This window comes from Musca domestica, unplaced genomic scaffold, assembly GCF_030504385.1.
Source record: "Musca domestica strain aabys unplaced genomic scaffold, Musca_domestica.polishedcontigs.V.1.1 5, whole genome shotgun sequence".
In the NCBI taxonomy this organism is placed as follows: Eukaryota; Metazoa; Arthropoda; class Insecta; order Diptera; family Muscidae; genus Musca; species Musca domestica.
The window spans coordinates 11,740,310-11,757,799 of NW_026712346.1; the positions used below are offsets into that span (position 1 = coordinate 11,740,310).

Genomic DNA, 17,490 nt, shown 5'->3' on the forward strand with positions numbered 1-17,490 from the left:
ACTTTTTGATATATATGCTATATTATTTAGGTTTTTAACTCACAAACTAAAACCTCTTACTGAAAAATAGGATCAGGTTTTTTGAAAGACGTATTTATTTATATTTAATCGAGTCATCATTTATACTAAAAATTGTGCCACTGATGTGAGCCAGATTTGTGAATTATTATGCTTTAAAAACTATGTATTAAAGACTAAAACTACGGGCCGGCAACGCGGACTGGGAACATTTTCAACTTTGACAATTGAAACAATTTCTTTTTTTTGTGTGTGTTGAAACTGGAAATGAAGTATACAAAAATTTGAATGCTTGAAATTGGAAAACGTCACAATTGGGTGAATTTTTTTGCAGATTATAACATATGGACCTGGCTTATTTGGGTAATACGAACGTACAAAGCAATTTACCATATGTTCTGTTCCAGAAATTGAATTTTTGTGTACGCAATATAGGGTAGCACAAGACGAATTGTACGAACTGTGTTATTTTCGACACACTGACTTTGTCAACTCAATCATGGGCCAAGTATTTGATCGACATTGGCAGTCAACAACAACCCCCATTTTGATTCATGTCTGTCACTGACACTCAAAAACAGCAGTATGTCGACGATGACAGCGAACCATGTCATCGACATATTTGTGAGTCATTTGTGTAGGTGTGCTTAAATTGAGTTTGTATGTGCGTTGTTATTGTGAAGCAATAAACATATTTAAAAATAAACCAGTAAAGAAAGTCCTAAAGTCGGGCGGGGCCTATTTTATGAAACCCTACACCACTATGCTAATTTAGTTGAGCTCCACATAACAATTAAAAGTTTTTATGGGAGAATTCAATCATACTCCCTATGGTTATAATTTAAAATTCAAAGGACTAAATATGCTGAAGCATTTGTGTCTTTTAAATTCGGACTTGTATTGCCCATTTGGTGCAAAATTAATTTGATATCAGTTAAAGATAAATATGAGAGCAGTATCCAAATCTGAACCGATCTCGATAAAATTTGGCAAATATATTTCTGAGCTGTATTTGATATATTTCCCTGGATATCGTTGTTACGGAGTGCATATTACGGCTGCGGAGGACAAAAATAACAAATTGGATGAACAATATATATGGGAGCTATAGCTTTATCTGAACCGATTACGATCAAATTTGGCATACTTATTTTCGGGTCTAGTTTGGTTGTATGTGTATGTATGTTTGGTTCCATACTATTCGGGCTGATATTACACTTTTGGTGCACAATAAAAGACAAATCGGACGAAGATATATATGGGAGCTATATCTAAATTTTTACCGATTATCTCCAATTTCAATAGAGTTCGTCCTTGGGCCAAACAAATGTTGTTTGGAAAATTTCATCTCAATCGGATAATAAATGTGACCTGCATTTTGTTCACAAGAATACATGGACAGACGGACAGACGGACTGTCATGCATAAATCAACTCAGAAAGTGATTCTATGCAGATCAACATACAAATGCACAAAGACATAATACCCTGACCACCTTGTGTATGGTATAAAAATGAAGTTTCTGTAAACTTGCGTATTCTTGTAGTTTTGAACAGTGTTCTGACACTCACTGAAGAAAACGGTTTCAATTCTTAATTACGAAAACATGAATCAAAATTAAAAATCAAATGTTTTGTTTTTAAGGAAATGTGTCAGAATATTATTATACCCTACACCACAAAGTGGTAAGGGTATTATGTCTTTGTGCATTTGTTTGTAACATGGAGAAGGAAGTGAGATAGACCCATAGTTACTTTTGAGGATCTCCATAGAATCACTTTCTGAGTTGATTTATGCATGTCAGTCCGTCCGTCCGCCCGTCCGTCCGTCTGTCCATGTATTCTTGTGAACAAAATGCAGGTCGCATTTATTATCCGATTGAGATGAAATTTTCCACAAGCCATTTGTTTGGCCCAAGGACAAACCCTATTGAATTATTGGAGATAATCGGTAAAAAGTTAGATATAGAGCCCATATATCTTCGTCCGATTTGCCTTTTATTGTGCACCAAACGTGTAATATCAGCCCGAATAGTATGGAACCAAACATACATACACATACAACCAAATTAGACCTGAAAATAAGTATGCCAAATTTGATCGAAATCGGATATAGCTATTGCTCCCGTATATATTGTTCTTCCGATTTGTTATTTTTGTGCTCCGCAGCCGTAATATGCACTCTGTAACAACAATATTTGGGGAAATATATCAAATGCAGCTCAGAAATACCTTTGCTAAATTTTATCGAGATCGGTTCAGATTTGAATATAGCTCCCATATATAACTTCGTCCGATTTACAATTTAGTGTGCACCAAACGTCTAATATTTGTCCAAATGGGATGGAATTTGGCACTTACGACCGAATTTAGTCTAGAAGGTAATATGCCAAATTTGGTGAAGATCGGTTCAGATATAGTTATATCAAATACAGCTCAGAAATATCTTTGCCAAATTTTATCGAGATCGGTTCAGATTTGGATATAGTTTCCATTTGCTAAATTAGCAAAGTGGTGTGGGTATCATAAAGTCGGCCCCGCCTGACTTTAGGACATTCTTTACTGGTTTTTTACTTAGAATTCATAGCACAATCGTGCAAGTAGGTAGCGTTGGTTGATCTCCTCATTGTGTGAATGTCCGTTCGTTTTCATTGATAATTGTGTCTTGGTGTTGCTATTTTTGTGAAAATGCATGTTATGACGATGGGTTTGAGCCTGACCGACATGACGAGATATCGATCATTTGGTTGAATGTCTCGTAATGTTATGCGTCTTCTTTTCATGGCATAAATAGAGAAATATGTCGCATTTGCAGCCCTTTAATACGCAACCTAGAATTTTAGGTAACGCTGTTATTTTACACATATAGGTGCTTACATGGTACAATAAAAAAAATTAAGATAGGGCTGCCAGTTGATTACAATTTTTTCTAAGGGTGCCCGAATTCTGCAAATTTTGTGTATGTATTTATTGTTTTGAAAATTAAAAACAAAATATTTTAAAAATAAATGATTAAAAGAAGCGTATATTTCGGGTGCGCATTAATGGTATTAAACAGTTGATTATATTTTTTCCTCAGAGTGACCGACTTCTGTCATATGTGTTTTGAAAATATATCAAATTTTTATTTGAACAGGAAAGAGCGCTACTTAACTCATATAAAAATGTATTTCTGTATTTCTTTTGTTGTGAAATGCTTTTCATAGTGCATTTTGTCTAGTCTTCAGCTTTTTTTCTTTGAATTTGATTCTGTTGTATGGGATCCTTAATATGCAATATACTCAGATAAAATAGAATCAACACAAAACAATTTTTGCTTTAAGATATCTACAGTAGTTATTTGGTTTTGTCTTCTTATACAGCAGGTTAAAATAAGTTAGATTATGTAAACTAAAAAGCAGACGTATTACGATGAACTCAATGATGATACTAAAAATATTAAATGGCAATATACCTTCAGATTTACCTTCTTTAGTGGTTCATCGCATGAACTATTCAGTGGTAAAATATGTGTTGATTTTAAGTCTCTTTAGAATAAGCATGATGTTTATTTTTCAAACAAGATGATGAAGTAGATTCTCTAGCTGGTTTTCAATTTCATACTCAATTCCCATCATGATGCGGTTAATGGCACAATTACAGAAGGTACAAAAAATCTACCTCCTTAATACATTTTTTTTATTTTGGTGCATCAATCCTGCCCAAAAATGTACACAACATCTTGTTTTTTTTTTTTTTTTGTGTGTATTGTTTTGAAAAAGAAATAATAATAATCAATATATACTAGCTGGCCCAATCCGCTTTGCCGGCCCGTAGTTTTAGCCTTTAATGCATAGTTTTTAAAGCATAATAATTCACAAATCTGGCCACACAAGTGGCACAATTTTTAGTATAAATGATGACTCGATTAAATATAAATAAATACGTCTTTCAAAAAACCTGATCCTATTTTTCAGTAAGAGGTTTTAGTTTGTGAGTTAAAAACCTAAATAATATAGCATATATATTAACCAGTAAAGAAAGTCCTAAGGTCGGGCGGGGCCGATTTTATGATACCCTACACCACTTTCCTAATTTAGTTGAGCTCCACTTAATAATTAAAAGTTTTTATGGGAGAATTCAATCATACACGCTATGATTATAATTATAATTTAAAATTCAAAGGACTAAATATGCCAAAGCATTTGTATCTTTTAAATTCGGACTTGTATTGCCCATTTGGTGCAAAATTAATTTGAAATCAGATAAAGATATATATGGGAACTATATCCAAATCTGAGCCGATCTCGATAAAATTTGGCAAAGATATTTTTGAGCTGTATTTGATATATTTCCCTGAATATCGTTGTTACGGAGTGCAAATATTGGTGCACAATAAAAGGTAAATCGGACGAAGTTATATATGGGAGCTATATCCAAATCTGCAAAGGTATTTCTGAGCAAAGGTATTTCTGAGCAAAGGTATTTCTGAGCAAAGGTATTTCTGAGCTGCATTTGATATATTTCCCCAAATATTGTAGTTACAGAGTGCATATTACGGCTGCGGAGGACAAAAATAACAAATCGGATGAACAATATGTATGGGAGCTATAGCTATATCTGAACCGATTTCGATCAAATTTGGCATACTTATTTTCAGGCCTAATTTGGTTGTATGTGCAAAATTTCATACTATTCGGGCTGATATTACACGTTTGGTGCACAATAAAAGGCAAATCGGGCGAAGATATATATGGGAGCTATACCTAAATTTTTACCGATTATCTCCAATTTCAATAGGGTTCGTCCTTGTTTGCATAGTTTCATCTCAATCGGATAATAAATGTGACCTGCAATTTGTTCACAAGAATACATGGACAGACGGACGGACAGACGGACTGACATGCATAAATCAACTCAGAAATTGATTCTATGCAGATCATCAAAAGGAACTATGGGTCTATCCCGTTTCCTTTTGCCTGTTACAAACAAATGCACAAAGACATAATACCCTGACCACCTTGTGGTTTAGGGTATAAAAAGTATACATTAACTGTTTATAATAGGCCCACGTTCTCTACCCCCAAAGTAGCCTAAACACACATTTTAAGTCAACTCGATTAGAAAATTTAATCAAAACATCGAAATTTGTAAAATCGGGAGGTACTTTTATATGAGCGCTACTCCGAAACATTGACATTGAAAAATTTCCGCAAAGAGGTCTTCTACAAGAAGCTAGATGCCACATAAGGGCAAAATCAATTGAAAAATGCGACCAAGACCCTGCTAATAGCTAAAATCACCCGATACCTTCACGTATTTGGAAGAATTTGTTTTTCTTTCTAAAATCTCAAATTACCAACATTTGAGGAATTTGAAAGTGGCTATATCATTTAAGGGGCTATATCACAATGTAGACCAACCTGATACATATTTTGTACAAATGATTCCTCATGTAACCCTTAGGACAGTATCAAATTTAAATCTTTATCGTAAGTTTTGCGAAGTATGGGGCAAAATATTTGGGGCCCTTTGTGTATGGTTAAGCTATATAAAATTGACTCTAAAAAAGTTAGATGCGGGAACCCCTCTTTTGGGGTTTTTGTTTACCAACAAAAAAATTCCTAACCCCAAGATTGTCTGCGGCGCAGTGTAATTACTGACGATAGCGCATAATGCCCGTATAGCGTTACCTATGATTTAAGGCTACATTTAAGGGTTCGGAAGAATTTTCCGAGCATATGAATCCTTTTCATACTATATTTTCAATTCACTCCACTATTTTGTATAGTCCGCATATTACAGTGCTTCTTCATATTTCACTGATTGAAGTTCCAATGAATTTTGCATTTTTAATTCTCATGGGATGGATTATTTCCATATATAATCAAAATCGAAAATTTGGGTATGGTTGCCATAACAGCATGTATAGAAAATATGCAAACTTTCTCGAGTTTTTCGGTTTTTTTTCAATAAGAATTTTCAATTCCAAAAGGCATTCTGAAACAATTCTACACAAAATTCCATATCATAATAGAACAGTCAAGTTTTCAGTTCAGCGATTTGTCTCCAAAATTTGTTTCATAACAACGTCTCCACTGTAATTACAAATAACCAAAAGAAAATTTGAGTCAAATCGGCCCGGCCGTTCTCAACAGAAAATTCTTCCCAAACATTCAAGATCGCTTTTGGAGGTCATGATATCGATCATAACTCACGGATAAGGGTACAACCCGATTTCATATTTATATAACCATCGTATGATTTATGCTATTATTGGGGTCTTGACCACTTTTTTAATTTTTTTGGCCCTTATTTGGCATCTTTTTTTCTAAGGGGGTAGAGAACCTCTTCGCATAAAATTTGAAATTTTTGGAGTAGGGCCCATATTGGTCGACCATATTCATCAATTGATTTGGCTAAAAAATTGTATATATGCTACATTGGGGTAGGGAACCATCATAGAGATAATTGCCCCATAAGAATTTATTTAAGTAAAGTCCCGATTGGAGTATCCCCAAGTCCACTTTCACATCGAATGTGTGTTCAGAAAAGAAAATTTTGTATTCTATTGAATTTGTAACTCCCAAGAGAATATTGGTTGGGAACGTAGATTTGGGATGTACATCTATATGAAATAAATTGTGAAAACATGAACAAATTACAAATATAAGAAAGTAGCGCGGGACCGAATATTTGTTGAATCGCCATTGAATTATACTATGATGAAAAATATGGACTTTATTGGGTCTCCAACTTACAATTTAAATGGCAAATAAAATTAATTCCCATCTTACGGCAATGGATGTAAAATAGCTATATTTTTGATTTGGCCTCTATTTGTCATATTGGATTATAAGGGGTAGAAGAAAGTTTTCAGTGTAGGTCGGTGTTTCGGAGTATACCCATATAAAGGTACCTCCTGATTCTACCATATTTCAAAGGATTTGGCTAATAATGTGTATTTGGGGTCTGAAAATCTAACACAAACACTTCAACATATCTACAAATTTTAGATATGGGTACAAATATTTTAAAACACTTTTAATCGACCAGTACGTGAACACTTATATCAGTCATATCTGTGAATAATAATGCTTTGACAAATATGCATAATAGACAAAAACTACGGGCCGGCAACGCGGACCGGTCCAGCTAGTATAAAATAATTTGGAATTATTTCAATAAATGGTAGAATTTTGGGATAAAACTGTATTGTCCTACTATCTTAGATTCAATTTTGTGGAATAACCCCAACATTCCACATCAACATTCATGGTTTGTGATTTTCCTCATTATAAGTTTCTCCGAAACTTGGTTAAAAACATCTATATTAAATAGTGAAATTTTATGTTCAAAATATCAAATATTTAGAAAAGATCGTGTTTGTAAAAAAGCTGGTGGTGTCCTTATTGCAGTTGATACCAAATATACCACTAATTTAATTGATCTAAATGATTTTCTTGATATAGAATTTGTTGGTGTTTCCATTGAATTGGGCATATCTAAATTGTTTGTAACTTGCTCTTATATTCCCCCTTCATCTTCACTTGACATTTATAATCAGCATTTATCAGCAATAAATTTAATCACTGAAAAAAAGGAAGATTCCGATCGCATTCTGATCCTTGGTGATTTTAATATGCCCTCCATTAGGTGGCTTCCAATGCCAGATTCTGAAGCTTTGATTCCTTTGCCATCCGAAATGAACAGTACCCAGTATACATTTTATGTTATAAATAGTTTGTGTGACTTAAATCTTTATCAAATAATTTGGCGTTTGTAAATATAACACAGCATTTTGATATATTCAGAATTCCTCCAATATGCACTCCTGAAGATTATATATCTCCATCCATCTAACTTTATATATCTCCATGACTCACAGTTATGTAATTGAAGAAAGTCAGTCCGACTCATTTAAAACTGTCCTTAATTACAAAAAAACTAATTTTCGAAAATTTAATACCCTCATTTCCTCCGTAAATTGGGCTTCTGTGTGCCTGTGTAACAACCATAAAGATTTAGAATATGTAATTGATAAATTTTATGATATTTTAAATAGATTTAAACTGGACTGTGTTCCAACCACTAGAGTTAAAAATTCAAATAAATATCCATGGATAACCTCTGAGTTATCAAGTTTAAAAAAACTCTAAAAATAAGCTTTTTCGTAAATATAAAAAATCAGGCTTAACAATAAACTACACTAATTACTCTGTTGCTAGATCTAAATATACTTTAGAGTATAATAATTACCTAGACAAGATTAAAAATAATTTTTAATCCAATCCTAAATCTTTTTATGATTTTGTTAATCTAAAACGAAAAGTTTCCTCAAAGCCCTCAGTATTGAAATATAACAATAAAGAATTTGTCACATCCACAGATATCGCTGAATGTTTCACAGATTTTTTTGCCACAACCTATTCCAGTACATCTTGCCAACTTAAAGATTCGTATCCTTATAAGTTATCACAGGCTGATCAAATTTGTATGCCTTTTCTACAACGTCAGGATGTGTCCAATAGTCTGCGTAGTTTAAAATCGATTAAATGCCCAGGACCGGATGACATACCTAATATAATTCTTAAATATTGTTCAGAAACATTAGCACTTCCGTTAACTATATTGTTTAATTATTCACTTAAATTTGGTCACTTTCCTACTTTCTGGAAAAAATCTTATATTATACCTTTACATAAGTCTGGTAGTCTTACTAATGTGTCAAATTATAGAGGAATTGCAAAATTAAGTGTCATACCAAAATTGTTTGAAAAATTAATTACTGCAGTAATTTCACAGAAAATTCAATCTATATTGAGTCCATATCAGCATGGTTTTCGTAGTGGTCTTTCAACTACAACAAATCTTATAGAATTTACGTCAACAGTAATAAAAGGATTTGTTCAGCGTAAACAAACTGATACAATTTATACTGATTTAAGTAAAGCTTTTGATAGGGTTAACCATGAACTCCCAATATATAAATTAAATTATATGGGTTTCAATACAAACTTAGTCAAATGGATATCATCTTACTTAAAAGATAGATCACAACTAGTTTTGTTTGAAGGGTATCTATCGAAAATGATTAACGTTCCATCGGGTGTTCCGCAAGGAAGTCACCTTGGACCGGTCCTCTTTCTTTTATTTATCAACGATTTACCTAATTCCATAAATTACTCGAAATTGTTAATGTACGCAGATGATGTTAAATTATTCATTTCCCATAATTGTGATAAACGAGCTAGTTTACTTCAAAACGATTTAGATAGCCTTTTTAAATGGTGCAGGTTAAATTGTATGGAGTTAAATTTAAGCAAATGTAAGCATATGTGCTTCTCCAGATCTTCTCTGATATTACAATATAATATTGACGGTCATTCATTATCTGTAATTAACTGTAGATTCATTTGTCGATCTAGGCCTCTTGATGGATCCAAAATTAAATTTTAATAGCCATGTAATAACAATGGTAAATAAAGCAAATGGTGTTTTAGGTTTTGTTAAACGGTGGGCCAAAGAATTTTCTGATCCATATATAACAAAACAGTTATTTACGTCTCTTGTTAGACCTACATATATTGGAATATGATTCTGTTGTATGGGATCCTCAATATGCAATATACTCAGATAAAATAGAATACGTGCAAAAACAATTTCTGCTATTTGCCTTACGAGGTTTACATTGGAATAGTGATTTTGTTTTGCCTTCTTATGCTAGCAGGCTAAAATTAATTTGGTTGTCTACACTTAAAAGCAGACGTATTATGTTGAACTCCATGTTTGTACTAAAAATATTAAATGGTAATATACCTTCAGATTTCCTAATCTCATCTATTAGAATTAATGTTCCGTTTAGATCTAGTAGATACTACCAATTATTATATACTGATTTTCACCGCACGAATTATTCAATGGGCGAACCTCTTAGTAAAATGTGTGTTGACTTTAATTATGTGTATTGTAATGTAGATTTTTGTATGAGTTTAGAAGTTATTAAATCTAGAATAATTTTATTTTTAAACCATTAACATACATGCTTTATTATTTGACAAACTAGCTGATGAATTAGATTCTGTAGCTGGTTTTCAATTTCCTACTGAATTCCCATTATTATGCGGATCATGATGTGTACGCGATCCCTCCGTAAAGGGAGGTCGCCCCCTCGGTCGGCAGGGGTGGGAATGTGAGGCGTGGGAACGTTCGAAAAAATAAAAAAAATAAGACTTTTTTTAAATGTAATAAAATGGAAATCAATTGTTGCATATTTGAGAATCTATTTGACTCCGGCACAGAGCTGAAAGATCGCTATTCGTTGCAATATATGGCTTGGGGACCCTCGTTGAAAAAAAAATCCCAAACATTTGAAATGCCCAACGCCATCAACAGAAATCACACATATCTTCGGAGCAGAATCATCGTCATGTTCATTAAAAATAATATCAATAAAATCAAAATAAATATTGCTCACAAGTGCCATCATCTTAACCGTCTGTTTATCGCCGTTCAACCAGCACTACAAAATAATCATTTACTTTTCTAACGCCAATGTCCGGAACATAATCCCCACAAGTGCCATCATCTTAACCGTCTGTTTATCGCCGTTCAACCAGCACTACTAAAAATCTCCTACCATTAAATTCCCTCCATTCGTTTCGCATCTACACATGCAGCTATCCCCCTATTTGCATCCATAAGCTTCTTTCTAAATATCATCTCCAGATTTAACACTGGGCAAAACAATTGCTACAAAAAAAAAGCATCCAAACTGGGAAATTTTTCAAGTCAACATCACAAATACAATAAAATGGACAAAGCATCACTTCTTAGGCAATAATCAATCAATGATGAGTCATGAGTCATCATGGAGCAAATAAATAACAAGCAAAATAGTTATCCCTGATCGGAGTTCATCAGATAAGGAGTGTCAATACGCAACAGCAATCACATGAAGATAATTGTGACGACATTGTATTTTTTAGTCGACGCTGATATTGTAACCATTTTATATTTGATATTTGGCCATGAAAATAACAACAGGAAAACAATTTGAAATGTTGGTTTCCGAATTAAAAAAAAAACATGTTTGGCAAAAAACATGTGAGGCATGTTTGGCAGGTAATTTTAAATCAGATTGCCATTGCTATAAAATTAGATACAAACGGGCCTCCGATTGGAGACTCCAATAGGTGGTTTTCTAAACTTCTTCTAGGTTTGGAAAGATTTAAAGTTAAAACATAATTGTAACATATGTTATAGTTCATGAAAATGAGCAAGTGGACAATGCTGATGACGAGACTGATGTAACTACTATTGAAGCTTCTTGATCGTCCAAAAAAAACAATGGTAAAGTCATCAAGAAAAGGAGAAACTATTAAACTCTAAAGAACAGTATAAACTTTTGAACAACACAATCGAGTGTCAGGCAATGCAAATATTTTTGTTTGCTGCCCTTAACGCACGCCGCTGCACTACTAATACAATTTCCTCTTCATCCTCAGTTGAACTTAAGACGCATTTTTATAATATTCATTTTTTTCACTATATTTTTTATTTTTCCGAAAGAGACGAACAAAATACAAAAAATTATCTTTTTTATCAATAACAAGCGTGTTGCCAACTTTTTTTAATTGTTACCAATTTTTATTTTAAATTGTCGATGTCTCTTCTATGCCTTACCGTAATACCATTTTTGCTCACTTGCACATAAAGTCGACGACGACTATAGGAGGGACAACCGTAATAGGGCCGAATAATAAAAAAAAAAACAATTAGATTAACAATTCCAAAATACACAAATAAATCAAAGAAATGCAAAAAAGAAAAATTAAAAACATTCTTTGCTCTAGAAATATTTTCTACCCAAATCCGGAATTCTCTTTTGGTCTTGTAATAAAGATAACTAGAGTCTGGGCAAAATATTATATTTAAAGTGTAAAAGTCAAAGGTCTGAGTTGCGGAATGATACAAACAATATTACGATATTATATAGCCCAAATCTTTAGCAATAGACTTAATCCATTTACCAAACGAAGATAAAACAAGTAAAAAACATTAAGTTCGGCCGGGCCAAACTTTTAATAGCCTCCACCTTAGAGTAAAGGAAACATTAGAAGAAATGTGGCAAAAACCATTAAAATGCCGAATATCGGGAGGTGCTGTTATATGGGGGCTATACCAAATCGTGGACCTACACATGCAATGTTTCGCCAAAGGAGCTAGAACCCATTATGACCCAGAAATATTAATTTTCAGACAAATCCGTGAAAAAATGTGGCAAAAATAATCAAAATACCGAATATCGGGAGATACCATTTTCTGAGGGCTATAACAAAACGTGGTCCTATAATTTCAATGACTAGCCGCACGAACTGAGACCCATTATGATCTACAACTACCAATTTTCAGAGAAATTCGTGAAAAAAGTGTAAAAAATCACCAAAATACCGAATATTGGGAGGTACCGTTATATGGGGACTATACCAAAACGTGGACCTATACATACAATGTTTCGCCACACGAACTAGGACCCATTATGACAAATACCAATTTTTAGACAAATCAGTGAAAAAATATGGCAAAAACCATCAAAATACCGAATATCGGGAGGTACCGTTATATGGGGACTATACCAGAACGTGTACCGATATATCTCATTTTCAATACCAACCATCCTAGACACAATACAAATTGCTCTGCTAAATATTGGCGCTCTACGTCAAATAATGTGGGCAGACAGAAGGACATCGTTAAATCGACTTAGAATTTTATGCTGATTATGAATATATATACTTTATGGGGGCTACGACGAATATTTAAGGATGTTACAAACGGAATGACAAAGTTAATATTCCCTCCTTTCCAAGGTGGAGGGTATAACTAGGCACTGTCTAGAATAACGATTCTCATGTATTTTATTGCCATTATTTTTATCTATTTTAGCTGAAATATTAATAATGTTTGCATAATTGATCTCTGTTACATCCAAGTTCCTATCACTGTCTTGTCCACAAGAGCTTTGGTTGATTAAATATTAATGTCATATTAAATAAAAGTAGCGTAACACCTATGCAAGAGTATAATCAAGTCAGATATCAAGTGATGAATCCTATTTACAGATTAGCCATTGAATATTTTCTCAAAATTCTTTCTTTATTTGAGAGCACAATTAATTGATTTATTTCATTTGAAGCGTCAATTATCTTTCGCCTTATTTTTGAAGGCATTCCACATATAAGAGTCCAACGGTGTCAAATCGCAGCTCAGTGGTGGCTAATGTGATAAAAAAACAGGGTGCAAAACATCGAGTGTAGCTTCGACTGTGTGGCACGTAGCGCCGCCCTGTTAAAACCAAGCGTTGCCTCCTCTCCAAGCGTTGCCTCCTCCTCTTTAATTTTTGTGAACCCAACATGGCCCGATATCGTAACAGCCGCTCCTTGTTCATGTTCGAAGAAAAATGGCAATATTATACCTTTGAAGTGCGGGTTTTCTGATACGTAAATGACGCAATTTTGCTTATTTTAATACGAATCTAACGTCGCTTTCCTTCTTCCAAAATCCGTATGTAATTTTACAATGATTTTCAAAGTTATGTCGCAATACTTTCAACGTTGCTCAATCGTATACCAACAATATTCGTTCAGTGGAGAAATTAAACTGATTATTTCGCAAAATGTGCTATGTTACCATTAAGTTTTTAAGTTTTCGTCCAGAAAAGATTACGTAGCCTATTAATTCTCGCTCCAACAATTTGTTTATAGAAAAGCTTTCGGCTTTGCCCACCAGTTTCCAAGTGTTAACGCCATCTTGAATTCGAAGTTGCAATACGTATTATTTTTATAAAACATTGCTGAAATATTGTCGAGGAAAACACCCCATTTTAATTTTATTTCATACAAAAATTCAATAGTACATATTCAGTTATTGTCGGATCTGTAACATCCAAGTTAACAAAAATAAAAATATTTAAAACTATTAATCCATAATTTCTAAGCAAAACTGATTTCGATTTTCCGAAAACGTTTTCAACTGAAAAAAAGAACCAATTCAAATCTTTTGTTTAAAGTTAAAAAAACAGTTCCCGGTTAATTTTCGATTGACTGATGCAATTATCATAATTAAATTAAGTATTTGTTAATTAACTTTTATAGACCAATTGTAAGAAAAGTAAGTTATATATATGTGAGTTCGAGTGGGAATTATTTAACCAAAGTCCATTTAAAATGCAATTGGCTTGATCTCACCCGTACATAACATATTTAACATATGAACAAAATTGGTAATGCGTAAATTAAAAGATTCCTCTTTCTGGTGATTATTTTTGTACTTCATGTTGGAAAATGTAGTCCGCCACTAGTTCAGCTTCTTGTCGACGATTTCTATCAAGTTTTGGTTTCATAAATACTCGATAGCTTACGGATAAAATCAATGTAGAAAATATTCCGATAGCCATCATTCCAGTCGAAGATGTGGAGAATTGTTTCAAATTGTTAATGATACTCATCTGAAAGAAAACAAGCAAACAAAAAGCAAAATCAATTACATTATTCACATTGGAGTAACACAAACATTGAACATGAGGTACTAGCTATTGGCACTAACTTTGGTGATACTTCTTGGTCGTTCGATGCACTATCCTTATTTCCTTCCTCTTTTTTCCACTTCAAAATTAATGGCTTCCAAATGTAAACACCTCCCAGAAATCCAATGGCAGTAACTACCATCAATTGTTGTGTTGTAATACCGCGAGGACGACGTATTTGCATGATACCCTTCTTTAAGTTTGTTAAATAACATCAAAACAAGAGTTGTCCAATGTAAGAAGTGACATATGTTATTAAACACACCGCTGGCCCAACACACAATGACAACGCTAACCGCCGACGGCGTGCGTTGATTGTATTTGTTGTGCGGGGCACACAGGGGCAACAAAGCATTTGGCACACTTTTTTATTATTAATTCAACAACACTATATAGAACGTAACGAAACCCCATGGTTTTATTATAATTTTATTACCGGAAAAATATAATTGTCAATGAATTCAGTGGCTCTCTTTGTATTGAATGTAAATTTAGCAAAATTAAAAAGAGAAAAAAAAAATAAATTTCCACATGAAACTCGCTCTCAAAGGCAAGGTATACTTGATTTGTGGTCTTAAAGTAAGAATACATAAACCGCTTTTTTGACTGGCTTAAGTCAAAGTCAACGGTTGGCTCTTCGTAGAGGAACAAATGAGTTTTAGGTTGACATAGTTCGATTTTGACCCCACACTTTTTGTTATTTTCCGGAGAGCTAGCCGTTGACTTAAGCCAGTCAATTATGGCCCGTTCTTATATCTTATATCTTTTGTTATCCCTTACTTTAAGAAAAGTGAAGGATAAAGTTCACATTATTGGATTCTCATTATTACATCTTTCCTTTAAAGTATATGCATTTCTTACAGAGATATGGCAAGCTTTTTGTAAAAGTAACTGGTAGTCACAGCTTTTTTTCACAATTTGTAATTAATTTCGTGAAATAAATTTATAATTCAGTTCTTCAATACAAAATAAATGATTTGCGTTATCCATTTCTTTATTTAAATATATTTTGTTGTTATTGTCATATTATCAATATAAAATATGGCAACATGAATCCAGTAAACTTTATGTTAAATAATAAAGGGAAGATGGTCTGGCCTTTTGCTTATCGGACAGTTTTTATTTAAATGAAACTTGTAATAACGAAAACGATTATTTGTCCGACAACATCACTTTTTTATCTATCGGAAAGATGTAATAACTGGCCTATGTATTGTATTGTAACCTTTAGTTATTGGAGTCGATGCTGGTACGTTTCATTGAAGATTTTTCTGGTGTCATTATTATTACTTTCTACCAACTTCCATACGGGTTTTATTTCAAGTTGTTGTACAGCAGTACTTGCTGTTAGCTGATGTTCTTATATCATGACAAAAATCATTGATTTGTGTATGTTAACTAAAAAGTCTGCATAAAACCACACATTTAAGTAGATATTCATTTTCTATTGAAAATTTCAGATTTGACAGAAACGTGGTTGAAACTTTCCAATGCGGAATACTAATACAATGTACCGTTATATAGTAGAGGTTGTACCATTATACAAATGTATGCTACCTGTAAAAATTACAATAATTACACCATGAGGTAATTTTAAAGTAAAAAAAAAACGTGGAAAAAGCAACATCCTTTCCACATTGTAACCAAACTAACTGCATATATTCATAAAGTATTCTACGTTTTGCAATTTTAGGAAACTTGAAATATATGACTATATTACCTAATGTGTTGTCGCTGTTCCTTAACCGCGAAAAAAGTTTCCACGCCATCGCCGTTAACGTTTTGTTAAGTATAACAGCGAATTTTTATATTATTGAACATGTTTACATTGCCCTGCAGTGAAATTTTACATCAAAGTGTATACGTGTATATCCAGAAATGGAATTAAATCACAAAACGTCATATCGAGTTTGACACTGATATTACTATAGATTCAAAATCAACTGGGATTTGCTGCTACCTATAATAATTATACCATGATGAATAAAAAAGTGATAATAAATGAGTTCCAATATAAAAAAGGGTTATCATTAGCGATTTGGCAAATGTGATTACCCCTTTCATTCTGCCATGGTTAAGAGTATGAACAAATTGCACCAAATTTCAAAGAGTGCCAAAATAAGAAAAGGACACGAGAAAAGCAAAGCGGGGAAAATATTGTCGTTTCAGTGACACAACGTTTACGCCCAAGTTTCAGGTAATATATAGTCGCATCAAAACAGCTGGCTAAATATTTTAGTAAAACATATTGTAATTTAAAATATTAATATTAAAAAGAAATTTAATGAATGTTTCTGAATGGAATTTGCCTATATAAAAGCATGTATTTGTAGCATTTACAGAAATTTAATGATACCAACCCATTTTTATTGAGTTTACCTTGTTAAATTGCCTTGGACACGCCGTTACTGTCACTGGTGATAATAGTTGCCACAATTTCAAAAATGTTCATAGAAATTTAAAACCTCTAACTACTACTCATTGTTGTAGCAATTTACACAAAGTAAATAGTTACTCTTTCGTCACAAATTAATCGGCAAATATGTTGTTATTCTAACTACAAATTTTGAGTGCCATGTACTTGTCAAAATAATTAAGTTTGTTTTAAATTTAGAGAGCTTATTGTTTTATCGTAAGTTTTATTTTGGGGGCCTTATTGACATTTTATTTAAATCCTACTATGGCGAGATTTTGCCATACATTATACAATACTTAGCTACTTAAAGTATTGTTTGGTATTTTTGAATTAATAAACGGTTATGATTTCTGTGTACGTAACATATTCCTTCAGATCTAGCACACGAAATAAAAAGGAATTTCTTATGAGTTTTTATACCCTACAACACTATGTGTTGGGGTATTATAAGTTTGATTGGCCCAAAAACTATGTTACACCTCGAAATATTG

The 17,490-nt window shown here is 33.1% G+C and overlaps 1 protein-coding gene across 2 annotated transcripts in view; it reads right to left on the bottom strand.

Annotated features, from left to right (window-relative positions):
• Window positions 1-14,291: 14,291 nt before the first annotated feature.
• LOC101887229 (protein cup) overlaps window positions 14,292-17,490 on the bottom strand; it is a 29,509-nt gene continuing 26,310 nt past the window's right edge. For both annotated transcript variants that reach the window (XR_009343514.1, XM_059128373.1), the window contains one exon: window positions 14,292-14,505. Coding sequence is in view for 1 of the 2 variants with exons in the window: in XM_059128373.1 (XP_058984356.1) it covers window positions 14,492-14,505 (14 nt within the window). In the remaining variant the exon portion in view is untranslated. The remainder of the gene's footprint in view (window positions 14,506-17,490) is intronic.